This window comes from Apiotrichum porosum (assembly GCF_003942205.1).
Source record: "Apiotrichum porosum strain DSM 27194 chromosome Unknown scaffold_20, whole genome shotgun sequence".
Taxonomy (NCBI): Eukaryota; Fungi; Basidiomycota; class Tremellomycetes; order Trichosporonales; family Trichosporonaceae; genus Apiotrichum; species Apiotrichum porosum.
The window spans coordinates 24,416-51,736 of NW_021167127.1; the positions used below are offsets into that span (position 1 = coordinate 24,416).

The window sequence follows — 27,321 nt, forward strand, 5'->3', positions numbered from 1 at the left end:
CTCTACCGCTGTCCTGTCTCCCCCCCCCCCTCCCCCCCCCCCCCCCCGGCCGCAGACCAAGTCATGAGTCATGTCAGCCGTGTCGCCCGACCGCCCGTGGCCGACAACGAAGCGAGCCCCATCGTCCGCGTGCGCGTACGCGCAAAGTCCCCTGCCGTCAATGTTTCCATCGCACAGCGGGCAGCTTTGCTTTACTGAGTGATATCCAGATATCCCGAGCACGCACGAAGCCGTCCGGGGCGCGTCCACTCCCCGCTCAACACTTCGGCATCCTTCGCCTTGCCCCGGTTCTCCGATCACGGCCATTGTCGTCGAACAGGCCGCCATTGTTCCTCTCTGTATGGCCACGGGCAGCCGAGGCCGATGTCGTCGAGTCAAAAAGTCCATGTCGGCGTCTCCGTCTACAGTGTGACCATGCCTGGAGAACACACACACCGCGGACAGCGCGGTGCACCCGTGGCCCGTAAACCGGGGACCCGCGCCCGTGGACTGTGTGAGCTGCGTCGCGGCCGTAGAGATGTCTGCTGTCTGCTGTATAGCCTATACCTGGCTGCAGTAGCTGGGTGTGGGTGCGTGTGGATTTCCGTGTCGGTCCCCCGGAGGGGGGTTCTCTGATCTGTGACTGTGATCTCTGATGTCTGACTGGGCGTGAGCCGGCTGTGGAGAGTACGAGAGTGCCGCGGCGCCGCGGGGCAATGTCAAAACAATAAACCAGCACTGCTAGAGCAAACGTATACGACTCGAGGCGCATAATTCATAAAATGCTTTACCTCGCGACACAGTGCGTTTCCAAGACTTGGGTCTCGCGCCAGCGGCCAGAGGCCAGCGGGCGGGTGGTGTCAGTGATATCCAGCATCAGCAACCACACCTTGGCCCGTGGTGCCCTCTTGTGCATCAACGGTCGTTCCGCATCCAGAGGTGGCGGCGGGGTACGGCGACTGCGTCTGCTACCTCTCAGCTGCACGGAATGACAGAGGTACTGTATGTAGCACCATCCGCCCGTCGTAGTGGAACCTACCGCGTCTGCCGTCATCCCACAGGTGGCAAACGGCACCCGCGTCGCAATGAGACACGGGGTATATGCGCGTCAAGTGCGTCATGGTCAAGATCCAGGCAGCCGTAGACCTCGCCGAGGCATGACCGCACACATCGAGCAGAACTAGGTAGACGGGGAACGCAGGCAGTATCACTAGCCTCCACTCAGAGTACTCTTTGCCACATTGGGCTCACCAGCTTGATGTGCCCATTGCCACGCCCGTACAGCCAGCCCCAACATGTCGCTCTGCACGCACCCACCAACGTACCCCAATGTCGCAAAACGCGTCGCGAGCCCGTCGCGCCGTCGCCTCGCGTCGTCGCGTGAGCGCGCTCGTCCTCAGCCTGCCTCTCAGCCTTGACCTTGGTTGACACAACGGCAATGGCGTCGGCCACAGCCGGCGGGTTCACGCCCGACCCCCAACCTCCTACCCACCTCCCTCTGCCACACCGGCCACACCCGCCGGACCTGCCTGCCCGGCACCCCACTCCGCACACCGTGGGTCCGTGCACTGTAACCGTACCCGTGCCGTACCAGGAAGCAGGCTGCAGGCTGCTGGCTGCAGGCCCGGACGCGGGACGGATGCATGGGTGCATGGACGCATGGAAGAGGGTTTTGGTTTTGGGTTGGCCGTCCGCGTTTGCGCGACTGTCCCGTGGCCCGTGGGACGCGACAAGTCGCGTCGCGTCGACCGACGACGACGACGACGCGTTCCGCCGCGGTTTTGTTTTGTGCTGGCATTGTGCTGGTTTGGTGCGGTCAGATGGTCAGATGACCTGTCCCGGTTGCTGTTGGCGTTTGGGGCGGGGGGGGGGGGGGGGGGGGGGGGGGGTTGCGCTGATGGTGCTGTATCCGAACGTGTGCGTGTATGCATGGGCATGACATGCTGCCGTCCTGTACGACCTAGGCCTGCATGCTCCGTTATGCCGTTTGTGGCGATTCAGTTTGTTTACGTTCAAAATCGACCCATACAGAGTCGTCAGCCGGGTCAGGTTTCTACGGCTAGACCTCTGGTCGAGCTATCTTTTGCTCCTGGCTGCAGCTTGACTGCGACTGCGAGATGGATGTCTGGAACGCGCAAAAAAAGAGCCCTATTGCTCTACCCGGCAAGTGGGTGTGGGGGGCCGGGCCGTCTTGTCCTGACAGCTCTGATCTTTGACCAAAACGTAAAAAACGCAGCACCGCCGTTGTTCGTTTTGCCTCGCCTCGCCTTGCCGTTTCCTCTTCCCCTGTGCCAGTCCATTCTCCCATTCGCGATGTGAGCTATTGCGATCTGCACGACAGCCCGTGCATCCACCAAACTGGCCAGAAGCGAGATTCCAAGGGGGGAAGGGGGGAGGGGAGTGAGCCCATTGGGCCAGAACTGGACCTCTCCGAGCATGGAGCATGAATGCCAAGGCAGTAATGGGGGGGACCAGGATGCAGGAAACCCAGGACCCAGGATCTTGGGCACGAGGGTCGCTGGACGCCACGGGGGGGCAGGCAAAAGGGTTTTGCTCGCCCGACGTCCAGCAGCCAGCAGAGAACCGCCCGGAAAGAGCGTGCAGCGTGCAGCTGGCGCGTTGGCTCGGTGCAAGACACGGGTGGCTGTGGCGCCCGTCAACCCGGACCGCGGGTGGGACCTGCTGGGTGGGGTCGGGTCTGGTCTAGTGCAGGAATGTTGCTGGGACCCCGCTGGGGGCCGGCAAGCGGACAAGGCCTTGTGCTGAATTGTATATGAATGCTGGAGGACATGGAATGTGAACAAGAAGAAAAGATGATTTTGCATGTACACGAGCGGGGAGGAGGATTGTGGGATGGGCGATGGGCGATATGGGATGCGAGAGAGAGAGAGATACGAAAAGAGGAATAGAGGAAAGAGGGAAGACGCGTGTCTCGATCAAGAGGGGAATGCCAGGGGGTGGTCAGGCGCGGACGCCGGCCCGGACACAGCAGGGGGTTGCGAATTGGCGCGCGCTGGCCCCCCCCAGTGGCCAGTGGCCAGTGGTGTGGGTGTCGTTTTCGTGTCCACTTATAATGCTTGGCGCAGTGGGCCAACAGGTGTGTCAGGTGTAGAGAGCCGGTTGAGAGCCGTCTAGTGCAAGTGCAAGCGACGAGCTGGCAGCTGGCAGATATATAGTCCACTGCACCCGCGGGTTTCAGCCCGACGAGAGAGCGTGTGGCGGCCAGGAAAGAGAGAAAGAAAGACATCTGCCCAGGACGGCCAGGATAAAGAAATGGCGTTTCAGGTTTAAATCGACCACTCTGTGTGTGGTTTTTTTGGACACCGTCTTGGGCTGCAACGGGCCTGTCTCTGTACGTCTCTGTGGTGGTGGTGGTGGTGCACGCATGCATGCATACAGGGGCACAGAGTGCCAAAAAGGACAATGTGCATGCAATATACGAGGCAGCGTCTCCCGCGGGAGGGCCACGGCAGCGGGACGCAGAGAGGTGTGTGGGCCAGGCTGTGGCGGCGGGGCGGGCGGGCCACCCACCGAGATGCAAAACCCATCCCACAGTGCACGCGCGCGCGCACGCGTGCAACGCACGGGGACGCTCTCTCTCTCTGTCTCTCTGCCATCCACATTCCCCCCCCCCCATCGTTCTCGTCGTCGTCGTGGTCATCGTCCACACACACACAATTCGTTTCCTTCCCTCTCCTTGCACGCACGCACACGACACGACCCACACCCTGCTGCCTCTTGCTGCCACCATCGCTCATTGCGTCGAGGCCAGGCATCATCCACAACGACCTGACTGCCTGCCAGTCATACATCCCATTATCTCTCTCCCCCCTATACGCGCGTGCCCCCACACACGCCAGCCAGCCAGCCAGCCCAGCCGCCGTCCCGCCGCCGCCGCCCCGCGCGCGCGCGCTCGATCCTCAACAGAGGCCCGTTCCATCCCTCTCTCCCTTGGGTCCGAGCGCTCTCCCACACCCCTCGTTCTTCGCTCTGTACCTCTGTTGGCCTCTCTTGCCACGGGTAACACGGGGTCACTCAACACACGCACGTCGCTGAGCTCTGTCCTCGCTGTCTGTCTGTCTCTCTCTCCCCCCAACTTCCCACCTTTCACTTGTCATCGCCTGCTCTTCATTCTCTACACGTTTCCCTTACATCACACGCACATCGCTGGCCGACGACCCAGCTACACCACCGCCCCACACGCCATCACCCAGCTTGCCACCCACATCAGCACTGCATCAACGGCTGGCGCGCGTGTCGGGCGTGTTCCCCTCCCCTCCCCTCCCCTACCCCCTTCCCCTCCTTCCTCACCCTCACACACACATCCACATCACCTTTACGCCGCCTTGCTGCTTCTCGGACACGACACCCAACGAACTCTCTTCACACCCACACTCTCCTTCCTCATCTCCTAGCGAGCAAGCATAGGCCACGTCCGTCATCCTCGACACCCTCCTGGTGACCACCCCCAAGCGCGCGCCATGCCCTCGCTCTTCTCCCGCTCACACCAACCACCAAAGAAGGACCGCGCCCCCGCGGTCCTCGTCACTAACCCACACGGCTCGGACCGTCGTATCGTCGGCCTCGCAAAGACATGGAACGGGAACGGCTCCGGCTCCGCTCCCGCGCCGTCTCATGTCGGCGAGTTTGGCACCGTCCCTACGTGAGCTTGTGTCGCGCGTGCGTCCAACTGTTCCTATTGACACGCTGCAACAGAATCTCGCAACAAAAGCGTGGCTCGCTGCCAGGCTCACCAGACACAGTGGGCCCAGCAGCGAGCGCATCGGCCGTGTCCCTCGCCCCGCAGACGTTTGCGTTCCTCTCCACCACCGTCCCTCTTAGCGCACAGTCGTTCATGTCAAACGACAACATGTCCACCGTTGGCATCGACGAGCTCCGGCAGTATGGTTTCCTCGGTGGCGCGGGCCGGAACGTCGTGCTGGGCCTGGACGAGGTCGCACGCGTCATTCGCGACGTGGGTGCCGAGCTGGCCAAGCGATGTAAGTGGGGGGGAAGCCACCGTGTAAAGTCCGGACGCGCGCAGCTGACACGGGCCTCGCAGCACTCGACACGCCGCTTCTGTTCTCCAACCAGAGCCTCGAGCTGAACGGGACGCGCATGAAGATGCTCATCCAGACCTTCCTCGGCACTGTGCGCACCTCGTCGCGCACCCCGACCAAGACGTCTGCGACGACGTTTGCACAGGACGTGACGTTTGCAAGCGACCAGGAGCTCGCGTGGCTCCTCCGCTGGGCGCTGAGCCGCATGACGCGCGTGCGGGAGCCGACACGCGAAATCTGCCATGGTTGTATGGACTGGGAGATGTACGAAGAATGGAGAGGACGTGAAAGGGGTGAGCAGACACACAACAAAGGCACAGCTAACAGCGTAGCCTCAAAGTATCCACTGGACGCGTTCCCGAACCTGGCGTCGATTTTGCCTGCCGATGTCTACCACTACATTATCCAGCCGCTGTTTGCCCTCATGTCGCGCTTTGCAGCGCACTCGCACAACTCGGGCCTCACGCCACACGCCTTGGCCTCGTTCTTTGCACCCCTTATCTTTGACGTTCCCACCTCTGTCCCGTGCCTCCAGGCGCACACGGCGTTTGTGCGCGCCGCGTCCGCCACCGAGCACATGTTCCTTGCCTTTATCCGTTCGTCGGGCGGCCGCGACAACCTCGGCCTGACCGACCTCCCCTTCCGTCTCCAGGAATGGGTGAACGGCTACCCGTCCATGATCGCGTCCGACATTGACCTGTCCCGCGGCCGACCGCGCCGCGCCGCCCGCGTCGTCAAGTGCGAGGTCGCAACACGTAGCGTCCGCGCCTACTCGCGCGACCTCATTGTCAACGCCGAGACGTGGGTCGACGACATGCCTGGCTGGCCTGCGTGGGACCGTGTGACATTAAAGCAGCGTCGCGGCGAGGCTTCACGACCAAAGTTTTCCTCTTCGTGGCGCCGCAAGATGGCCGTCAAGGAGCAGCTCCCGCTCCCCACGTCCCGCGGACTGGACGAAAAGATTGTCTATGGGGCACCAGCAAAGCAAAGCGGCTCGGGCAAGCCAGAGGAGGAAGGCGAGGTCGGCAAGTACGCGAGTCTGGCAGGCAAGCACTGGAGCGCGTTTGAGGAGTGTGGCTTTGACTCTGCCCCGCGGCAAAGCACCGTCACGTCGTCGCGCAGCAAAGAGGAAGGCGAGCATGTCGACATCAACAAGCGTCTCCAGTTTGACCTGAACGAGAGCGCAAAGCAGAGCGTCACCGAGCGCCGCCAGACCATGGACTGGGGCCAGTTTGCCGACGGCGGCTTTACCCGTACCGAGCCATTCCTCACTGCCTCGTTGACGTTTTCGGCGCCCGTCCAGACATCCATCACCGAGTGGCCCAAGGAGCGCGACGAGCTTCGCCGCCGACTGGAAAAGACCCAGAAGGAGGCCACGCCCTTCAACCACGACACGACCCCTCGTACGGGACCCGCAGCGTCCTATGAGGGCGCCGACGCGTCCGGACGCGTCTACATTGAGGAGGCCTTTATCGACTGCTGGGCCGACTTTATGATGGGCACCGGCTGGATGGACCGCGCAGAACTCACTTTCAAGCGCTCGTCGTGGGCCATTATCGAGTACAAGGCCCGCCCGGGCCGTCCCGACGAGCAGGACGCCGCGCACCCGTCCGTGGACCCACGCACCTCGGAGCTGTGTTTCCTCTTTGAAGAGTATGTCCCGCTCGACTACCAGATGGCCATTGCCGATCCCAAGCGCAAAAAGTCACTGCACAAGCTCTTCAGCACCAAGAAGAAGAACAAAGCCCTCCCGCCTCAGCCTTTTACCCCACGAGACGACTTTGACAAGATGCTGTCGCGCACGACCGCCAAGAAGATTAGCCTCCCTCGGTCCGACCAGTCTGTCTCGTCGTCGCTCTGGCAGTCTCTGGGCGACGCACAGAACAAGCCCAAGACGGGCACTGCGAGCCTCCCCTCCAGTCCCTCCATGCTCGGCAGCTCTTCGTCGCGCACGCCCAAGCAGCCCACGGCCATGTCAAAGTCGGCCACTGCCAGCCCCCTAGGACCCCCCTTGTCTGAGCGCGTCGCCGACGAGCACGGCAAGCTTGGGAACGGCAAGCCGAGTTTTTTAAAGTCGATTCGGCGCGTAAAGTCCGGCACCGACCAGCGTGAAAAGGCCAAGAAGCAGCGCGAGGTGTCGATGGATTTTGAGATCCAGTCTGCGAGTGGGCTGAGCTCAGGAAACAGCAGCCCCCAGGACGGCGGCGAGGAAAAGTGGATGGACATTCTCATCGCCAACGGCGCGCGCAAGATGGACGCCAACCAGAAGGGCCTCGAGGTCGTAGCGTCGCCTCCCCAGAAGAAGAACAACCTCCCCGTTCCTCCCAAAATGACCGACCGTGGTCCCACGCCTCCTGCCTCGCGCTCTGAGAGCGACGACGTTACCCCGACCAACACGCGCTTTGGGTCCCTCAACAACCTGGAGGACAAGTCGGGTCCCGCGGCCGGCACGGGTCTGGGCCTGCAACCTCCAGTCCAACTGGGCCTCCTCTCGTCTTCGGAGCGCGACTTCCCCGGCGACCGCTCTGAGCTGGACGACGGCACCGGCACCGAGCCCGACTTTGAGCACAATGCCGTCGACAGCAGCAACTCGTACTCGCAGTCGTACTCGTCGCAGGCAGCAAGCTCGTCGGTGTACGACGGGTCGTCGCAGCACACGGCCGGCTCGGCAGCCACCACTGGCGAGTCGGTCCAGCCGTCCGACTCGATTTCGATGCGCAGGCGAGCTGCCCCCTCGCCCCCAGGGTCGCCGCGCGACGTCCACACCCCGCAGCCGCCACTGCGCGACTCGACCGCCAGCGCGTACGACGGCATCGTGCACGCCCCGCAGCCGCGCAACCTCGGCGAGCGCGATGCCATCTTCTCCATTGTCGACCATTACCGGGACAGCAGGGACAGCAGGGACAGCCGAGACGCCGCCACCACCACCCCGCACGGGGAGGATTTTCGCGACAGCCGCGCCACCGACTTTACAGAGGTCTCCGACGGTGATGCGTACGGCGGAATGGAGCGCGACTCGTACATTGAGCGGACGTATGCCTCGGAACGCACCAACAGCGCGTACAACATCGAGGACGACCTGCACCCCCCACCCATCTTCGACCTGACGCCCGGCCGCGAGCCCAGTCCGGCACGGTACAAGCACGGCGAGCCGTTGCACTTTGGTAAGTAGCAGCGCGCCCGCGTGTCTTGCTTGCACTGTCGCCGAGCTGACGGAACCGTTTTCACAGTCGGCGAAGAAGAGGAGGAGGAAGAATACTGAACAAACGAACATTGTGGCTACCCAACCCACCCAACCCATACCCCCAACCCCAACCCCGCCACGTTGTTTCACCCCACCACCACCACCAATCTCACGCTAGGCCCTCCCCCCATCCCCCTCCTCCATCTCCATCCATCTCTGTCCATTGCCGATCAGACGTAAAAACCCAATCTCCCAAATTTTATCTTGTGTAGTGACGGCTCGTGCGGGGCACGAGCCCGGGTCTGTGATGATGTCAAAGACACCTCTTTTTTATTTTATTATGATGACGAAACAGACTTTTTGGCAAAACTGGCGCCTGCGTCCAGTTAACGGACTTGCTCGCTCGCTCGTGTCTGCTTGCTCGACGGACTGGGCTGGGCTGAGGCTGTTTGGTTCCCATTGTTTTGGTTCTTCTGCACATCGCGCTCCGCCCTGTGGCCTGTGGCCTGGTGCAAGGGTCATTCGTGAGGATCTCGTAGCGAGCTTGGGATCCTTGGAGTGCGCGTGGTGCGCCGCCGCCACGCCGCTCGTTGACGAAATACCATTACATGGGTGCGTGCTACGGCTTGAGGGTTTGGCCGGTGGCCCCAACGGGTGCCATACGGTGTTCTCGTCATACATTACATACGTAAACACATCTGCAAGTGGCGGTTGACACTCGGCCATGTGTGTTGGGGGGGGGGGGGGGGTCTTCTGTCTGCCCTTGCCCCCTTGTCCTTGGCACCAAGGCTAGAGCACGAAGGGGAACAACGTCAGTTGACTGACTGATATCACCTGCCGTCTGTGGCCAGTGGTAGAAAGCCTGGGAACTGACAAAGTACTTGGAATAGATACCATCTTGCCACTACACGTCTGACCCCGTGTTCCTTGCAACCATTGACATTCTACTACTTCTGACCAAAGAAAAAGGGGGCATCACGCAAGACGGCCGCCGTCCACTGGGAGCGCGACGCCCGTGAGGAAGCTCGCCTCGTCGGTACACAGGAAACACGTCGAGTTGGCAATGTCTGCGGGCGGGGGTGTGGCCGTCAGCGCTTACTTTACGCCTTACGCCTTACGCCACACGGCCGTGACTGTGGCCGTGGTACGCGACACTCACCCTCGGGCTCGGAGCAGCGGCCGAGTGGGATGGTCTTGAGGAAGGCCTCTTCCGGAAGCTCGCCGACAAACTTGGACTTGAGGCCCGTGTTGCCGATGACGGGGCAGATGGCGTTGAACCGCTGTGAGGGGGGGTGTTAGCTGGTGGGGAAAGGAAACAGGGGCGAGTGAGCAAATGTCGAGCTGTGGGATTGTCCTTTGCGGACGCTCGACAGGAACCAGAATCAGGTATACGCAGTGGTTCCATTATGGTCGCATAGAAGCACATCAGAGGCTTCAAGTGCGACAGTGTGGAGTGGAGCCAGACGGGACAAGTGTTTTATCACTGGAAACACTCACGATTTGCTCTGCGCCAAACTCAATCGAGAGGTTCTTGGTGACGCTAATGACGGCCGCCTTGGAGGCACAGTACCACGACAGCCCGGGCCTGCCCATAATACCGGCTGTTGGCAGTTTCAGCACACTGCTCGTTGTGTTCTCAACACAGTTACACGCACCCGTCGACGCCACGTTGACCATGACGGCTGGCCCACCCTTTTCACGCGTGCGGCGGAAGGCCGGAAGCATGACGTGCACCGAGTGGAAGATGGACTTGAGGTTGACGTCGATGCACAGGTCAAAGTCCTTGTCCGTGGTCTGCAGCACCGGTTTGGACTGGTACGTCCACCCAGCATTGTTGATCACAAAGTTGATGCCGCCAAACGCCTGCTCGGTCGCCGCCAGCGCAGCGTCCCAGTCCTCCCGCTTGGTCACGTCGCAGTGCACGTAGATGGCCTTGCCGCCTTTGGAGGTGATGGCATCCACAGTCTCCTGGCCCGCCTTGTCGACCTGGATGTGTCAGTGGGCCGAGTTAACCGCGGTGTAAGCGCTCACGATATCGGCAACCACGACGGCGACGCCGTCCTTGGCGAACTTGTAGGCAATGCCACGGCCAAAGCCAGAGCCAGCGCCAGTAACGAGGGCAACACGAGGGGCGTTTCCAGTCATGATGTAAGGAGAGATGGGGGGAGAGTGTAAGAGTGTGTTGTGCGGGAGAGCGAGAGCTGAGCTGGAGGTGGATGAACCATCGGGCTCTTAACGGGCCGAGGGGCACCGGTGGGCAGTTGGCGGGTGAAGCCGAATGCCGCTAAACGTCATGTGACAGCCGAAAGCGATGCCGCAGAACACGACGTTGCAAGTGGGGGAGGAGGCCGAGGTCATTGTCATCCAGCAGTTCCCAGGGACAAGAAGCCAACGACCACGGATGCCGTATCTGCACACGAGGCAATGTGGTTGCAAGAGCCAGTTGGTACCTCCGCGGTCATCTTGCCAAGCACCTCTGCGTGACGGAAAGTGGAAACACGAATCCGAGATACGACCGGCCCTCTCTCTAATGCATGCGTCGCAGCTCCGAGACAGAGTGACAATAGCGTCAACCGAGTGACGCAAAAGGAAAGTCAAGTGTCGTCCATCGCAAGCTAGTGGTAAAATACCGAAGGCCGATCTTTGATTGCCGGATGGAAATCGCCGGTCTACATTACCGCCACACGTCCATCTCATCAACGACCTTTGGAACTTGTCTTTGGGGCATTGCTGCACGTCTCCAGGTGTCCAGGAGAGCAAAAGTTACACCGTAAGGGAGTCGAACCCCTGCCGCGTCGATGGCAACGACGCATGATACCGTTTCACCAACGGTGTCCTGATGTTCAGTAGATTTGGCTCAGCGGGCGGTTCTGGGGCCTGTCTTCTGAGGCCCTTGGTGGCCCGCATGATCGAGGAGGAGGCCCATAAGAGGCATGAGCTGATAGAGGAGCGTATGTTGTATCTTGTTGTGCCAAAACACCGAAGGGGCAAGGCGTAAATGGCGCCAAGTAAGCAGATGGAAGACAGGTGATGTCCCAAGTGCGTGTCGTGGGCACCACGCGTGTGCACTACTCAATGGTTCTCATGTCAACTATCCTCAATGACCCCAGCAATGGTATCCAGCTTACGTCTCTGTCCTGTAGGCACCGTCGCTGGGGAAGGTCTGGGTGTGACCTGGGGGAGATACCAAGTTTTCTACCGTGGGAGACTTGGGGCGAGCACCAGAGTCCCTCTGCTTGAAAAAAAAACGTCGGCGCGTTTTCTTTCTCATTCATACAGTTCCTCTCCATGGCTGCACATGCGCGCCATGCACCCCACAACGTGAGTATATCTCCAAGACTTCTCCTCCGAACGAGTGCGCGACTCGCACACTGTGTGCGCGTCCTCGCTCTGCCCGCTAGAGCTCTCTTCCCAGTCACGGCGTCGTCTTTGGTCTCGGGAGTCCTTCGTGACTACTGATACCTGGGCTGGCGTCGTGGCCTGGAGAAAGTTCTCTTTATCCTACTGTGATGATTATCGACCAAAACAATATCAACTAGAAGGCTGTTGCTTAGTCTTCGGACGTAGATTATACCATCGACCTATTCTGATCCACCTATCCCCTACCCCCATTTCTCGATTTGACTTGGAGGATGGCGCTGACAAGATACAGGCTGTCTAGGCGACGTGAAGGTGTTGCGCGGTTGTATTGCTTGTTGTAGTGATGATATTCCATGTTACTTTTTACTGCCCACCTGTCGATGCTCGTCCGGCCTGCGCTGGTGCAACCGCTGGTCTACAGTATGTCGCTCCTGACTAAAGCTGCTTCCTCCTGGCCAACCTCCTGTAGCCTGCGCTAGCCACTCTCCCGTCCATCTGCGCCGACATGCGCGCGCCTGTCGGCCTGCTCCGTTCATAACACCGTCCGTCGCCTTGTCGCCCACCTCCGGCTTCAGGCACCGGTGACGCCAGGCTGGGGGCGGTTAAACGACCTCCACACTTTGTATCGGCGGTCTTGCTCTCTCCATTTCCAACCCCTACTCTTTCGCTCACACCCTCTCATCGCTTGTGATTCAAGATGGCCCCCGTCCCCAAGACTATGCGCGCAGTCGTCATTGACGGCCCCTTCGACGTCAAGGTCAAGCAGGTTCCCGTTCCCAAGTGCGAGAAGGACACGGATGTGGTGATCAAGGTCCACCTCGCCGGCCTCTGTGGTGAGTCTGCAGCTCGGTTCCAGGATGGTCACCGGCCCACACTGACACCCCTCAGGCTCTGACCTGCACGCGTACCGCGGCCACGAGGACGGTTCGGGCTATGTCATGGGCCACGAGGTTATCGGCACGATCGTCGAGGCTGGCTCGGCCGTTGCCAACTTCACGCCCGGAGACATTGTCATGGCGCCATTCTCGGTCAGCTGCGGCAGCTGCTTCTACTGTGACCAGGGCTACACTTCGCGCTGTGAGCAGAACAAGTGTCTCACTGGTGGCCAGGCCGAATACTTCCGCATGCCGCTCGCCGACGCGACGCTGTTCAACTTTCCCCCCGAGTTGCCCGAGGAGGTCGCACTCCTCATGACCGACATCTTGCCCACCGGATACAGCGCGGCCATGAACGCGCGCCGCCTGCTGGACGACCCCCTTGTTGACGCGTGGACGCTCAAGGATGCCGAGGCCGGCACTGTTCCCAAGAAGGGAGTCGCCGTCGTGATCGGCTGTGGCCCTGTGGGACTCTGCGCCATCTCGTCCGCTCGCTCGCTGTTCGAGACTGTCTACGCTACCGACCTGCACGAGTCCCGTCTCGCCCTGGCGGAGAAGCACGGCGCCGTTGCTCTTCCTCTTGCTCAGCTGCGCGAGGAGATCCTCAAGGTCACCAACGGCCGCGGAGCCGACGCCGTGCTCGAGGTCGTGGGCCACGAGTCGGCCGTCCTGGACGCGCTGTCCCTCGTACGCCCTTACGGTGCCGTCTCGAGCGTCGGCGTCCACACCCGTAACGTCACTATCGACGGCAACATTCTTTACGACAAGAATGTCCGCATGCAGTTTGGCCGCTGCTCGGTCCGCACCTTCTTCCCCGCGGCACTCAATGTCCTGAAAGACAACCTTGAGCTGTTCAAGAGCTTTGTGGAGAACAAGGTCGACCTCGACGAGGCTCCAGAGTACTACAAGCTCTTTGAGCAGGGCAAGGTTGCCAAGACCGTCTTCGACATGTCCAAGTAGAAGTAGTAGAGCCAGGATGAAGAAGTAGACATAGGGAGCCCAACAAACTGGACGGATACAAGCGGATTGGTGCCACACGACATCAACACCTCCGATCTTCGTCCACACCTCCCCCAATCGTTCTACGAACCTCAAAAAAGTTGGCTTGGGAGTAACTGAATACTCTGCTGACGAGAGTGGGATTCGAACCCACGTCCGAAGACTGCGGATGAACTTCTGAAAGAAACAGAAGAAAACCTTAACACAGCGCCTTAGACCGCTCGGCCATCTCGCCGATGATATTTGTCTGTTGGCCTCAAGATCACCAGACGTCCCACACAGGCTTGTCTGCTTCTGCCGGGAGCTGAGGCGTGTGTGGGCTCTCAGTAAAGGTCACACAGTAAGAAATAGATATATGTGGGAGTCAAGGAATGCCTGCGACGGACTGTACCTCAGAAATGGACAGAAAACAGGAAAATAGCACCTGCCACAGACCACAACTGGCGACTCGTTGATCGCCTAATGCATCTCTGACCTGGAGTGGCAAGCCACGGCAAGGGACATGTGTGTGTGTATTTATCTTTCAGACCCGTCTACACAGCTGGGAGAATGCACTTGCAAGGTAGGTTGCCTTCCGAGGGCGACCATAATCTGCAGTGTATTGGTGCGAGTTGCCACCGAGAGCGGAAGTATATTTATCCCACGCCAAAGCGACTCTTGCGTCCCTCGCACATCATCCGCATCTTCTGTTTACAACATCTCTACCGCCATCACACATGGGTGGCCAGCTGCGCGCACTCCCGGTAAATGTTCTGCGCGAGGACGATATAATATTCCAATGTCCGACTGGCGGCCACACGCGGGCTTCAACTCGAGCGACCGGATGAGCAATACCTTACCGCCCCGACCCTCCTCCAACGGCTCAACCTCCGTCGCCGATGGACCTGGAGGGCGGTATGGTCGTGGAGCGGGGCGCTCGCGCTCACCGCCGGACCGTGATCGCGGAGGACCATCGTATGACCGCCGTCCTGCTCTCCAAACACGGCGCAGCTCGCCCCCGCCTGTACGATACCCATACGACCGACGAGACTCGGGTTATGACTCGCGCGATCACGACCTCAGACCCAACTACTCGGACAGCAGTGGGGGGCCCTGGCCGCGTTCTCGATCTGGGTCGCCGCGTCCCAACCATGACACTGGCGTGTTCAAGACCTTGGACGCGTTTACCAGGTGAGGTCTATGGCATCTCCGTGTCGTGTATGGCCACACCTGCTGACATTTCAGAACACTGCAGTCCGTATTGATTGGCACCTCGAAGCGCGAGCTGGCGACTCGTGCACTTTACCGCCTAGAAGGCTTCAACGCCAACGATGCGGCCCTCGCAGACGCACTGCGCAAAGTCGACATTGCAGAGCGAGGCCTTCACGCCGAGACGACTGCGCTACAGGACACGTTTGTCGAACTCATCCAGCGTGCCCTGTCACGTCCAGGCGCTCGCGAAGGCAATGTGGATGCCCTCCAGCTCGAGGCTTTACGCGACCGTATTGCCAAGATTGAAGACGGATATGTTAACGTCCGCGCGGCACAGACCGTCGACAGCAAGGGCAAGGGCAAGGCCGAGCAGATCGATTCCCCGACCCCGCCACCACCGTCCCAACCCGCCCCACCACCCCCTCCCAGCCCCCCACTTGAAGTTGAGGTGAACAATGATGTCGAGATGGCGGTAGCTGTCGAAGACGACGACACTCCTGCACCGGAAAGCAAGTCGCCGGGCTCGAAGCGAGGACGTGCGCGCGCGCTCCTCGAAAGTGTCCTGGATCGACTGGAGGCCGTCGAGGACCAAGTCGCAAACGTCATCAACCAGGTCGACGACTTTGAGAACATGGTTGCGGATCGAGACATTGAGACGGCCGAGATGGTGGAGAGGTACGAGGAGATGGCCACCGAAGCAACGGCCGTTGCCAAGCAGTACAAGTCGATTCTTGCCAAGCGGGAAGCGCGCTACTGCCGTAACGCCGGCGAGCTCGTCGTCCGGCCCGAGTCGTCGTCCGGTGCAGCCAGCGCGTTGGGCTTGACGACTGACACCGCCGCATCGGCTGCTCCACCTGGAACCGCTTCCCCGGTTCAGTCTACTGTTGCCGACGGTAGCACCATGTCGCCGAGCACGCCCGGTACAGGCTCTCTCGCGCAGCGTGCGATCAACACGATCAATGAGCTCAAGTCCAACGTTTCCAAGCTTCAGGAGGACGTCCAGGAAATCAGGAATGGGCTTGCACACAACAGCTCCGCCCTCGTCACGGCCTCCAATGGGGCTCCACCCGCTGCCACCCATGACGACTTTGAAGCGCGCATCAGTGGCCATTTCACAGGCCAGCTGGAGGTCATGAAGAAGGAAATGTTCACCGCACTCGGGGACACTATCGGCAAACAGGTTAGGCAGCTGTTGGATAAGGAGCGTACCTCGATGCTCAATGCCGTACACGCCTCGGTGAACCAGCTTCTGGAACACGAACGACCCAAGCTCCGTCAAGACGTTATCGCGGCCATCACCGCCAGTGCCAGTGCCAGTGCCCAACGCACCCCGGGCAGCAGCACCAGTAGCCCTTCCATCAACAGCCCCGACGCTCCCTTTGTCCCGACGTATGCTCAGCAGTTGTTCGCCTCAAGCCTCTCGTCTGAACAGCTGCAGACCTACAACGGTCTCAACGACAATGCCAAGCGGAATTTGCACGACATGGATCCAGTCAAGCAGAAACTGACGTTGGACAACCTCCACCAGTACAGTCAACAGAAACGACAACAGCAGCCGCAGCAACCCCAGGCGACATTTCAGCAGAACCAGATGAGCTTGCCCAATACCAATGTTACCTCCTGGGACCAGATGGTTGGCGGCTCGGGGACTCCTGGGTCAACCACGCCGGGGAATCAAACCCTTCTCACTCCGCAGCAACTTGCTCTTGCACAACAGCAGGCTCCGCACGAGGCTGAAGAGCTGGCTGCACAGGAAGAATTGAGACTCAAGTGGCAGCAGCAGCAGGAGCGGGCCCAGGCGCAGGCGCAGACGCAAACGCAGTGGTTCTCTCCCCCACAGTAATAATCATTTGTACAAGTACGTAGCGTTCGGTCATGGGCTGTAGCACCGCACCTTTGTATCATGGCATGTAACCGCATGATCAATATCCAATCCCCTTACCTCCCAAAGGCCATCTGCCACCCAAGCTTGGCGGCGAGCCAACCGAGGGCGCGTGCACCGACGTTCTCACCCACGCCGCCAGCAGTGACGCGCGCATTGTCAAAGGGACGCACGAGGTGGAACTGCCTTTGCTGGCCAAACACCCACTCAAAGCTCTTCGAGTCGTTGCTCCAGAACACGTCCTCTTCGAGCTCAAACTGTGCCACGGGTCAGTAAAAGCCGGTCTGGACAGTTTATGACTCACCCTGACGACCCGACCCCACTCGGGCACATACGTCCTACCGGCCAGCTCGACACTGGTCCAGTAATCCTCCAGGACTTTATTCTCGCCCAGGTGCGGCACAAAGCCCTGGATGTTGGTGAACCCAATGACTGCGCCTGCGCTGTGGCCATAGTCGCCGATGGGGTGGGAGTAAATGTCGCCGTCGAGGCCGGACGCGTTCATGCGGTCAAAGACGGCAAAGAGGACCTCGTTGCCCGTCCGCCCGGGGACCATTTCCTCGCGCACAAAGTCCTGGAGCTTGTTGGCGTTGCGCATGCCCTCGACCAGGCCCGCCGGCGGGGCCGTCTCGTTGTGCCGCAGAATGTAGCCCAGGTGCTGCGTGTCCGTGTTCATCCCCATGGCGGTGATGCCGATATCGACGTGGATCATGTCGCCGGGCCGGAACTGCGGGTGGTCTTCGACGCTCGGCTCGTCTGGGTGGCGACTAATGTCGACGCTGGGCGGGAACCAGGTGCCGGTGCCCAGGCGCCAGCGCATCGTGTCGCGGAACCACCACTCGAGGTCCTGCGGCGTGGTCACCCCTGCCGTGATGACCTTTTCCGAAAACCCGTCAGAGACCATGGCCCACACCGTCTCCATCATGTGCTGGTACTGCTCCAGCTGGGCTTCGCCACCGACGCGCGCGGCGATGACTTCAACGGGTATGGCACGGCACGGGCTTGTCCGGAACAGATACTCGGGGTCCAGACCCAGCATGAGTGCGTGTGTCTCGCCGGCGTGCAGGCCGTCTGCAAAGGCGACGTGCGCATCGACGTCAATGGCTATTTTCTGCGGGTCAATCTCGGACAGCGCCGCGTTGAGCGTGTCCCAGATACCCTCCGTGTTGTCGATGAGGTACAGTGGCGACTCGATGGTCGGGTGGGTGTGGAACAGGAACACGCTGCGGCGACGAGCCGAGAACACGGTCGTGGTGGGCACCAGCGCGCGGAACGCCGTGTCCTCGGCATACTCGCGCATGGAGAGGAGCCACGCGTCGTACCCGTGTTTCTTGAGGATGGATGGGACGTGGTCCCACCTCTTCTTGACCCATTGGCGCTCGAGGGCATCTTGCTCGCGTAAAGGAGGGAGGGGCCGGTATCGGGCTCCCTGAGCTGGATCATCGTCGTCGCCGCCCAGGCGGACCACGTCCCGTTGGGTGTCCTTGGGCACAACTGCAGCAAGGCTGAGCGAGACCGAGGCCGAGAGAAGTGCAAGCCGTGTTAGTAGCATCCTTAATGGTGGATGTGAGAGTAGACGTGTGAGTGGAAAGAACGGTATTGAGAAGGGTGTCAGCGGTGTGGGCAAGGTAGCACGCGGTCGGATAATCGGTCGAAGCCGACACGGCGTGTCGTCGTCTTCTCCGATAACGATGCCGTGGGCTACCCGGCAAGAAATAAGAGTCACACGACGTTGATAAAGACCATGGCACATGTATATCAAGGACCGCACTCGGCCAGCCACAACTCCGACATGACTGCCAAACAGATGGACGATTGTTGTTGTGTCTTTCTTGTCCACCACGAGCTGGGGGGGGGCGGGGGGGTTGCGTCATTCAGTGCCTGGGGCAGATGGCCAAGAGAGGGCCGATTGCTTGGACCAAATGGTCGCGCACGTTTACGAAAAACCATCGTCCACTGTGCCCCACTGTCTCAGTCTCACCGTCCACTCGTCAATTAGCTAATTCAGCTGCGGTGAGCATGCCTCTGCACACATGCGCTGCTGTGCGCTGCAACTGGACGACGACGACGACGACGTCACGCGACATGCACACATATGGCCCCCCGGCGCCTGGCGCACCATATGCCCCACGTATGCGGGTCCAGGCACCCGGTATACATGGGGCTCCATGAGATCGACCGACCAAAAGAGTCAAACGACATGGCAAAGACGAACGTGCGTGCAGAGTGAGAGACAGCGTGTGAGCAGCAAATGCACCCATGGTCGTTTCTGTGGGTGATCTTGGGGGCCTGGCCCACATGCAGCTGCATGGCGATAGGCTGCGCACATGTGCACGCGAGCATGCCAAGCGTGTACCATCACACACGCCGGCAGTGCAAAAGTGGGTCTGTTATCGACACGGCCGTATTTCAACACGCTCTAAGATTAGCAGTGCTCTAGTCGTTGCCGCCCCGTGTGCTCGCTACCCCGCCTCTCTTCGCATTGGACTCCTCTCCTTTACTCTTCTCCAACTGCACTGCAACCCTCTCCCGGCACGCTAAGCAGCGCTCTAGCTCCCCCAATTCCAATTTGGGTGCCACTCACACGACTTGACTCGTTGGTGCCGGCCCCTCGTGCGTGAGTAGGCTTGTTTTACACGAACGCACGTTCCAATACACAACCCGACATCAGTCCGTTGCACCGGCGCACCGGGTGGAGGAGAGACACACCCCCACACACACCCACACCCGTGCCGCCGCCGACGGCATAGCAAGCAAAGAGCATCACACGAGCGAATATACACTCGTCTGCCTTCATCATGGCCTGGGTAGAACATCCCCTCCCCCTCCCCTCTCGACCCCCTCCCTCCTCCACAGCGACATCCCCCTCCGACGCGTACTTTCGTCTGCACTCTTTATCCCTCGCTGTCCCGCCAGTTCTCAACGGACACCTCCCTCCACCACTCCTACCATCAACGCCGCGACCTTACCCGCCGCCATTACCATACGCAGCCATGCCACCCCCGCCTCTCCCCTCGATCTCGCGCAAACGCAAGCACTACCGCGACGACCAGGACCGCGATGTGGGCTCCCGTTCGCCTGTACCCGAGAGCTCGGCTTCACCTAGCAGCCACGACGCAGGTGACAGCGAATACGACCCTACACGCGGTGCGGGGAGCAGCTCGCGTGGCATCCCGGGCAGTGGGTCTCGTGGCAAGCGCGCCATCCAGTCCAAGCCTTCGAGCGGTGGTCCTCCCTCTGCATCAGCAACCCCGACAGCTGCGACCAAAGTCGGTCCCACAGGCAGGCCCATGTCACGGGAACAGCTGCGTAAAGCAAACCACTCGCTCATCGAGCGTCGGCGTCGTGAGAAGATCAACTCTGCGCTTGCCGAGTTGCGCGCCATGGTCCCCGGCCTTTGTGACGACAGTGGAAAGGGCGGAGAGTTCAAGCTCGAGGTACGTTTGTTTTACAGTGCATGCCGCGGAGGGATACTAACCGAGGTTAGGTGCTTGAGCGCACGGTCGAGCACATGCGGGAACTGAAGCAGCAAATAGTGGACCTCGAGTCGCGTGTTAGTCACTCAAGAGGAGGGTCCAGGAGACGACACGACAGCGAGTCAATGACAGAGGACATGGACATCGACAAGCCAGAGTATGAGCAAGTGTCCCGCCACAGCCATCGCCACCAGAGCCCGGCGAGCCACAAGCCGAGCACAACGTCGACCCCGCCGTCGCCTTCCATGACCCCTCCGTCGGCGCGTCACGCGACCATGATCATGTCGCCCGACCCCAACGAGACGGAGGCTGAGGCCGACCTTCCGCCACCTCTGACCTTGGCCAGCCGTCATCCCAACCACAGCAACTCGGACAACACCACCACCGACAGCTCGACACACACTGCGTCACCACACCCTCCGTCCATTGCGTCCTTGCTCGCCTCGACGACTCAGCCGCAAGCGCCCAGGACCATGCCTGCGGCACCTCGCAGTGCGCCCAACCCGAACATTTACCTCCCGTTCCCGACACCATCTCCGACCTCGCCCTTTCTCACCTACCAAGGCGGCAGCGCAGCCTCCACCGCCTCGTCTGCGACCGGTCCACCCGAGCCCAGCCCGTTCATGGCTCCGTTGCAGAACTTTTCGTTGTTTGGCGGTGCGCTCGACACGCCGCTCGACGGCCCGACAAAGCAACACCCCAGTCCACCCGACCTGACCATGCCGGCTCCTCACCACTCGCGCGACAGGGCCGACCTGGCCCCCGAGGAGGCTGCCAACCTTTTGCTGGCCTTTTCGTCGCCCGACACCCTGCGTCCAGCCAAGACGGGCTCCACACCGCTCATGTCTGCCCTCTCGATGCCGGTCTCGGTCTCGCAGAGCCAAGGCAGGGAGCGGCGGCTCACCCTCGAGTCGGAGGAGTTTACGCTCGACGGCGGCGTGGCAAACTACAAGCACAGCAGCTACTCGAACAGCCACCACTCGCACCGCAATGGACCGGTCCCACCGCGGACGCAGGGCAAGACGGCGCGTGACATCCTGCGCATGTAGATGCCGGCCGACGTCGACGACGACGACGACGACGACGACGACGACGACGACGACAGCACCGAAAATACATAAGACATAATAAGAAACGACAGTACGGTAAAATAAAACATAGAGAGAGCGCGGCGCACACGTGTTCGTCGCTCGCAGTCCACAGTCGCTACCGCCCCGACCGCCAACGCTGTGGGTCTCTCGTTGCCCAGTGAATGCCAAGTAGACTGGGACGGCGACATCCGCGGCCTTGCTCCCGATCTCCCGACCTCTGGCCTCTGGACCATGCACCGCGGGGCATGCATGGTTGCTCTCCACCGCGCCGAGGGCCGATGGCGTGGGGGGGGGGGGACGGGCGGAGGCGTCGAGGGAAAACGGGGGTCGGATCGAGGGTTGACGGGCTGTGGGGTGGGGGGGGGGGGGTTTAGATAGAGTTGTCGATGGTAGGGCCAGAGTGTTTCCCTTGGACAATGCAGCAGTTTCCAGAGTACGCTTGCACTCGCAGCACACTATACTAGTACTGCTGCAACGTGCATGTGATGACGGCGGAATGGACACGAGAAGTGTCCTGTCTCTGACCTCTGACCCTTCGCCCGTGGCGGAGCATGCGGGCGTGTACGGGGCTGAATGGAGTGGCGAGGATGATGCAATGTCCCAGTCGAAAAACATGCTTCTTTCACAGTCTTTTGGTTCTGATTCTGCCGATGCTCCGAGACCGACTCCATGTACCCATGTCCTTGTCCGTCTGTACCGCTTGTCATTCAGCCCAACCGAGGTATGCAAAGGAAGCTTTCAGATCGCGAGTGTGACATGGGCTTTTTGCCACTGATCGGACAGATTGACGGCCTGGTGATTGCCTTTGGCGATGTGTAGGGAGTGTCCCAACTGTGCACGGTGCAGCCCGATCACACCGATCTGTAGGCAAGACGTCGCAGCATAGGCAGCGCCGTCCAGCAGTCTTATGCGGTACACCCATGCACCGATGCACTCTACTCATTGCTCACTGCCTGTTCTGCGCCTGAACAGGCTCTGCCAGGCGGTGTGTCCCGTCGCCCTCTTTGGGTCCCAGGACAGTCATCGCCGGTGGCGCCGCCGGGTGGCCCCGACAACCTGTGGCGGACGGGCCAACCGAGAGCCCAACGCATGAAGCAACAACACTGTACAAAACCTTGACACGCGCGCGCATGGACCGCTTCTGTGCGGCATGCGCCAAGGGGGGGAGACGCACAAGAGAGCCCAGAACAGCAAAGGCAACCCCTCCCCCAGCTGCGAGGGCGAAAGGGAACGGCCGGCGCGGCCGGGGCGTGTGCTGGCCACGGCGGTGTGCGCGCGTCCAACCCGGCGAGCGTGTGTGTGTTTATGATGCGAGATCGCACGACGGTTCTGTGACGCTCCATCTGTTCTCCACTATAGTGTGCGTACACCATCTCCAGTCCTTCCCAGTCCCACTCTGCTCGGCGCGTGTCGGTTACCGGTGACAACGTGACAAGGACAAGGTCGGAAACGCTGGCACTCTCCGGAACTCTGTGCTGTATCCCCTTGCCACCACGACACCACCCACCCACACCCGCTTGGTCTCCACCCTCACCACTTGAGAGCAGCGAGCAGCAGCGCTCATACCCCTCTCCAGATGGACCAGCGCCCGCCATGGTCTCGCTGGCTGCTCGGCCTCGTGCTGCCGAGCAGACTGAGCGACTCGCTCTGTGTCGGCTCTCCGCAGCTCATGTTCGTCGACCCCGTCAACCCAACTGAAGCAGAGGTCAAGATCCTCAAGGCATACGGTATCCAACCGCAGGTCCCGTCCGACCACCTCGTCACGCCGGCGAGCGACGCTGCTACCACGTCGACAGGCCGCTCCAACCCGCCGCCGCCAGCCAGGGCACCGGCAACACCCTCACCGCTACCCTCACATCCGGCCGTCGTTACGGGCGAGAGTGCGACCGCCGCCGCCGGCACCAACAATACAAAGTCGGCCCCAGTGGCCTCAGGGCACAGGTTGACTTTGAGCGGCACGGTGCGGCGGCCAAAGGTCCTCAACAAGCTGCCCCTCGGTCCTCTGGGTGGAGGCGGAGCCAGCAGCCCAAGCACAGTCGACGACTATGAGCCCCCCTTTGGCTGCATCGGCACGGGACGAGCCGTCAACCCTACCTTGACCACCATGGAGAAGGCGGCGTCCAATGCCCTTTACTTTGAGCAATACTATGACGCTCTTGCACGTAACGGTGCCAGCAACGGCGGCGCAGGCCCAAGTCTGAACCTGCGCGCCTCGAGGAGGGAGAGGAGGGGGCGCGTGACGTCGTCCGCGTTCGAGTTTGGCCGCGTCATTGGGCAGGGCGCGTTTGGTGTCGTCCACATTGCAACGGAGCGGAAGAGTGGCCGGATCTGCGCCATCAAGCAGCTGAGGAAGACTGAGTGAGTCATTTGAGTGTGCCACAGACCACAGAACGGCTCCGGCGCGTGAAAGCGACCACCCGCGCAAAATCGACAGTGTACCTCTCGCTGCTACGCTTCAAAAGCACACGTGCTGACAGATTCCAGCCTCCTCCGCATGGGCCAGGAAGGTCACGTCCGTGCTGAAAAGGACCTGCTTTCAGCAGCCTGCGTCAGCGACGGACCCACATGGATCCCGCGTCTCTACTATTCGTTCCAGGACCAGGACTACCTCTACCTGGCTCTCGAGTACATGGGCGGCGGCGACCTCCTCACGTTGCTCATGAGCCAAGGATCGCTGCCCGAGGGTGCGGTCCGTTTCTATGCTGCCGAAATGGTCCTCGCCTTGCACCAAACCCACCAGCTGGGCTATATTCACCGCGACGTCAAGCCCGACAATTTCCTCTTTTCGGGCGAGGGCCATATCCGCGTCGCAGACTTTGGTCTCGCCACAGACTTGCACTGGGGCCACGACTCGGCATACTACGAACACCAGCGCCGGGCCGTCCTCAAGCGCCACGGTGTGGCTCTGTCGCGCCCAGCGTTCGGCAACCGCCGTCGACGGATCGAGAATGTTCCCGGCGGTGGGGTCGGTGGCGGGCTGGGCGGGTCCAGCGGCGACTCTATGTCGCGCAAGTTTTCCCTCTCGTGGCGCAACAGCAGCAAGAGCAGGCGCAAGATGGCGTACACGATCTGCGGAACAAACTCGTACATGGCCCCCGAAGTCATTCGTGGCCAAGGATACGGGTTCAGTGCCGACTGGTGGGGGCTGGGCATCATCGTCTATGAGGCGCTGTATGGTACCGTCCCGTTTGTGGGGTCGTCGAGGCAGGCTGCCAGGCAAAAGATTCTTGACTGGAAGAACTCGCTCGTGTTCGCCAAGACCAGCCGCATCTCGCCGCTCGCTGTCGATTTCATGAAGCGCCTGCTGTGCGAGCCCGAAGAGAGACTGGGATACGTCCCATCCAGGTGGCGGGCGGCGCCGGACGAGGGTCCGCTCGGGCCCGACGGTGTCGAGCAGCTCATGGCCCACCCGTGGTTTGACGGCGTGGACTGGGACAACATCCACCACGTCCCACCGCCATACCAGCCCAACCTCGTGGCGGCGGATGACACCCGCCACTTTGACGAAGATATCCCAGACGAGCCGCTGGCCCCAGCCAACAGCACCCTCGACTTGCGCGACCCGTTGCTCGGTGACGCCATGCACGGCGCCGACGTGCTCAAGATCCGTAAAGACTTGGCCTTTAGGGGATGGTCCTTCTGCTCCCCGGCTGCGTCTGAACCCGTCTCCCCAGCCTCCACTACCACCCCTATTCCTGTACCAATGATGGACCGGTCCTGCCCGGGACTGACCGTCACCACATCTGCGGGCAGCCTCTCGTCCGAAGGCTTGACGCTGTCCGCCACGGTCTCTGCCTCGTCGTCCGACAATCGCCACAAGTACACCTCGTCCGAGGAGCCTGTCTCCGATACCGAAGTCACTGGCCAGTACGCCGACTGGGAAGCCCCCCTGCGCGTCCGCGTCAATGTCAACACTATTTCCCGTGTGCCCGGGGCGGTCGACCTGGACGACGTGGATGACGGATACGTCGACGACGACTCCTTTGAGCTCGTCACTGAGCCTCTGGGCACCGTCCGCCCAAGCTGTGTGCCGGACGGCAAAGAGGTGATCAACCAGTACGAACATGCCGAAGCGGGCACGTTGCGCGCGCGGGCCCGGTCGCTTCCCCCCGTCAACATGGCCGTTCAATGGCGATAAGACGCACGCAGCAAAGCTAGCTCCGGCCGCGCGCGCACCGCTCGAGACATTTTATTTTTATGCCCACCCCCTCCCACGACCACGACCCAGAATGTTCCCCCGAAGAAAGACAAGAAAGAAGAAAACTCTCGACCTCGACTCGCCACTTGGCCTCCCTTTGTTGTACTAGTTGTTTGGGACTGGACTTTTCCTTGCGCATTAATTTTTATCTACGGAAAGAGGATCAGACAAGGAAGACGTTTTATCACACCAACAAAGAACCCATTTTCTTAATGCTACCCACCACTACCCCCATAACATCGCATGTAGAGTTCTGGTAATGAAGTAATGCGGCATTGCTGTGCATGGACTATGGGGTGCAGTGCATAGCGTTGGTTGCGTTTATGGGTTCATGGACATGGATGGCAGCACGGCCTGCCTCCATAACGTGCTTGTACGACCAATAGCCACAATGCCACATGCCGCCGCAATTTGACTAGTCCTGACTCGAAAGTCTAGTCGCCCTCTGCTTAATCTTCCGCCCGCCTAACCCACCCGAACATTCATTGCACGGCCTCAGTTAAGCGCTACACATCTGCAGATACGGTCGAGACAATCAAACTGTGCAGAAAGTAGAAACGATAACGAAAAACGAAAACTGAACGAGACACGAGAGGAGCGAACAGTTGCAGAACGAGCACACAAAGGATCGTGGTCGTAGCTAAAGAAGTGGAGGACTCCATCGCCAACCAACAACCTTCCCTGCAATCTCCTGCACAAATGCTCTCTCTGGCAAGGGAAAACACTATGCAACCATTGATGCAGTTAGAGGCTCCATCTGATGCGTACAAGCCGTCTACGGGCGTCCGTCCATCGCGTCCAAAATATGTCGTGGTGGTTGGAGTGGGATGTTTATCCCGACTTGCCGGCAGGCTGCTGGTTCCTGTAGGAAAATGGTCAGCCCATGGTTTCGTTTTCTCACGACAAGCAAAAACGTGAGAGAGATGGATTGCGAAATGGAAGGGGTAGACGAGGTGTGGGAATTCAGATAGGAGCGAAAGACGTTGATGGAATTGTATCGATCATGATAATTCTGATTGAACTATGCTTGATTTCATGGTATCATCACAATGGATGGGAGGGCGATGGAGAAATGTGCAAGCACTCGGAAAGTGTGCGCACGCGAATTGTGCCATGGCGAAAGAGATAGAGGATGTCGAATGGTGGGGGGGAGAGGAAACGGAAGGAATACTCACATCGAACGCTTGCCGCCGGGGGTGAGGGTGACGTTGACGAAGCGGCGGGTGTACTGAGCACGCTTCTCTGGAGACATTGTCAGACCAGCGCTGTGGTGTGCCGTCCGCATTGCGCGCGCTCTACTCACTGGCACGGCCCTTGGGGGTCTTCTTCTTCTCCTGCTTCTCGACCTTGGGGCACTAGAGGAGGCGTAAGCGTGTGTCGCCACCAGGATGCCAAAGCTCGCAGGGGCACGTCGTCGTCCATCGTCCATCTCCATCCCTCCAAGACTTGTCGCCACCTGATTTCTGGGAAACGGGACACCGAGCTTGCAGGCGCGCGCACTGCAGAACAGCACGCCGCACGCACGCTCGAGGCCATCAAGACCACGCCCGTCGCCCGTCCATCCGGCCCAGATCTTCCCCTCCTGTCCTTCCTCCTCCTCCATTCCTTTTGACGCGCCCGTGCGAGATTCTCGGAGAACTTGATATTTACCTGCGACTTGACCTTACCGGCGCGCGCGAGAGAGCCGTGGACCTTACCCATTTTGCTGGTAACGAGTCAGTTGACGGTGCTGGGGACGTAGGGGTGGGTGCTCACCTAGTTGTTGGATGAGGAGGAGGCGACGGCGAGACAGCTTTGCTCTCAGCCATCCGTCGCCCACACCCACACCCCAGCAGCCACGGCTCCAGCCGGCGTTTGGCGCGGCGTTTTCGACGGGGTCAGGCCGCATTGTGGCACTTGGTGGGACACGCACGGAGTTGTAACTCCGCACCACGTGGGATTAGGTGGGCCCCGCGTCCTGGTTCGCTGGGCGGGCCGGGCGGGCGAGCTTGCCGAGTCTGAAAGGAGTGAGAGGCGTGATTACATG

General features: G+C 60.6%; 8 protein-coding genes and 2 non-coding genes across 10 annotated transcripts; 5 read left to right on the plus strand and 5 right to left on the minus strand.

Annotated features, from left to right (window-relative positions):
* Positions 1-4,460: 4,460 nt before the first annotated feature.
* Positions 4,461-8,301, plus strand: EHS24_005207 (uncharacterized protein; the record flags this gene model as incomplete). The annotated part of the gene is made up of 5 exons (XM_028620741.1): positions 4,461-4,642; positions 4,696-4,979; positions 5,042-5,332; positions 5,372-8,203; positions 8,270-8,301. 5 exons carry the CDS (start codon positions 4,461-4,463, stop codon positions 8,299-8,301), a joined length of 3,621 nt encoding a protein of 1,206 aa, XP_028471957.1.
* Positions 8,302-9,198: 897 nt separating this feature from the next.
* On the minus strand, positions 9,199-10,368 carry EHS24_005208 (uncharacterized protein; the record flags this gene model as incomplete). The annotated part of the gene is made up of 5 exons (XM_028620742.1): positions 9,199-9,317; positions 9,383-9,503; positions 9,721-9,824; positions 9,879-10,209; positions 10,255-10,368. The coding sequence occupies 5 exons, from the start codon at positions 10,366-10,368 to the stop codon at positions 9,199-9,201; spliced, it is 789 nt and encodes a 262-aa protein (XP_028471958.1).
* A 619-nt stretch (positions 10,369-10,987) lies between these two features.
* On the minus strand, positions 10,988-11,058 carry EHS24_005209. Its single transcript has one exon. It is a non-coding gene; the product is annotated as a tRNA-Gly (tRNA).
* Positions 11,059-12,280: 1,222 nt separating this feature from the next.
* EHS24_005210 (uncharacterized protein) lies at positions 12,281-13,418 on the plus strand (the record flags this gene model as incomplete). Its single annotated transcript, XM_028620743.1, has 2 exons — positions 12,281-12,416; positions 12,472-13,418. The coding sequence occupies 2 exons, from the start codon at positions 12,281-12,283 to the stop codon at positions 13,416-13,418; spliced, it is 1,083 nt and encodes a 360-aa protein (XP_028471959.1).
* Positions 13,419-13,586: 168 nt separating this feature from the next.
* On the minus strand, positions 13,587-13,692 carry EHS24_005211. The gene has a single exon. It is a non-coding gene; the product is annotated as a tRNA-Leu (tRNA).
* Positions 13,693-14,280: 588 nt separating this feature from the next.
* On the plus strand, positions 14,281-16,491 carry EHS24_005212 (uncharacterized protein; the record flags this gene model as incomplete). The annotated part of the gene is made up of 2 exons (XM_028620744.1): positions 14,281-14,627; positions 14,682-16,491. 2 exons carry the CDS (start codon positions 14,281-14,283, stop codon positions 16,489-16,491), a joined length of 2,157 nt encoding a protein of 718 aa, XP_028471960.1.
* Positions 16,492-16,586: 95 nt separating this feature from the next.
* Positions 16,587-18,082, minus strand: EHS24_005213 (uncharacterized protein; the record flags this gene model as incomplete). Its single annotated transcript, XM_028620745.1, has 2 exons — positions 16,587-16,787; positions 16,835-18,082. The coding sequence occupies 2 exons, from the start codon at positions 18,080-18,082 to the stop codon at positions 16,587-16,589; spliced, it is 1,449 nt and encodes a 482-aa protein (XP_028471961.1).
* Positions 18,083-19,523: 1,441 nt separating this feature from the next.
* On the plus strand, positions 19,524-21,055 carry EHS24_005214 (uncharacterized protein; the record flags this gene model as incomplete). Its single annotated transcript, XM_028620746.1, has 2 exons — positions 19,524-19,967; positions 20,018-21,055. The coding sequence occupies 2 exons, from the start codon at positions 19,524-19,526 to the stop codon at positions 21,053-21,055; spliced, it is 1,482 nt and encodes a 493-aa protein (XP_028471962.1).
* A 1,618-nt stretch (positions 21,056-22,673) lies between these two features.
* On the plus strand, positions 22,674-25,235 carry EHS24_005215 (uncharacterized protein; the record flags this gene model as incomplete). The annotated part of the gene is made up of 2 exons (XM_028620747.1): positions 22,674-23,455; positions 23,582-25,235. 2 exons carry the CDS (start codon positions 22,674-22,676, stop codon positions 25,233-25,235), a joined length of 2,436 nt encoding a protein of 811 aa, XP_028471963.1.
* Positions 25,236-26,126: 891 nt separating this feature from the next.
* Positions 26,127-27,183, minus strand: EHS24_005216 (uncharacterized protein; the record flags this gene model as incomplete). The annotated part of the gene is made up of 5 exons (XM_028620748.1): positions 26,127-26,157; positions 26,471-26,537; positions 26,599-26,650; positions 26,993-27,000; positions 27,051-27,183. The coding sequence occupies 5 exons, from the start codon at positions 27,181-27,183 to the stop codon at positions 26,127-26,129; spliced, it is 291 nt and encodes a 96-aa protein (XP_028471964.1).
* Positions 27,184-27,321: the final 138 nt, after the last annotated feature.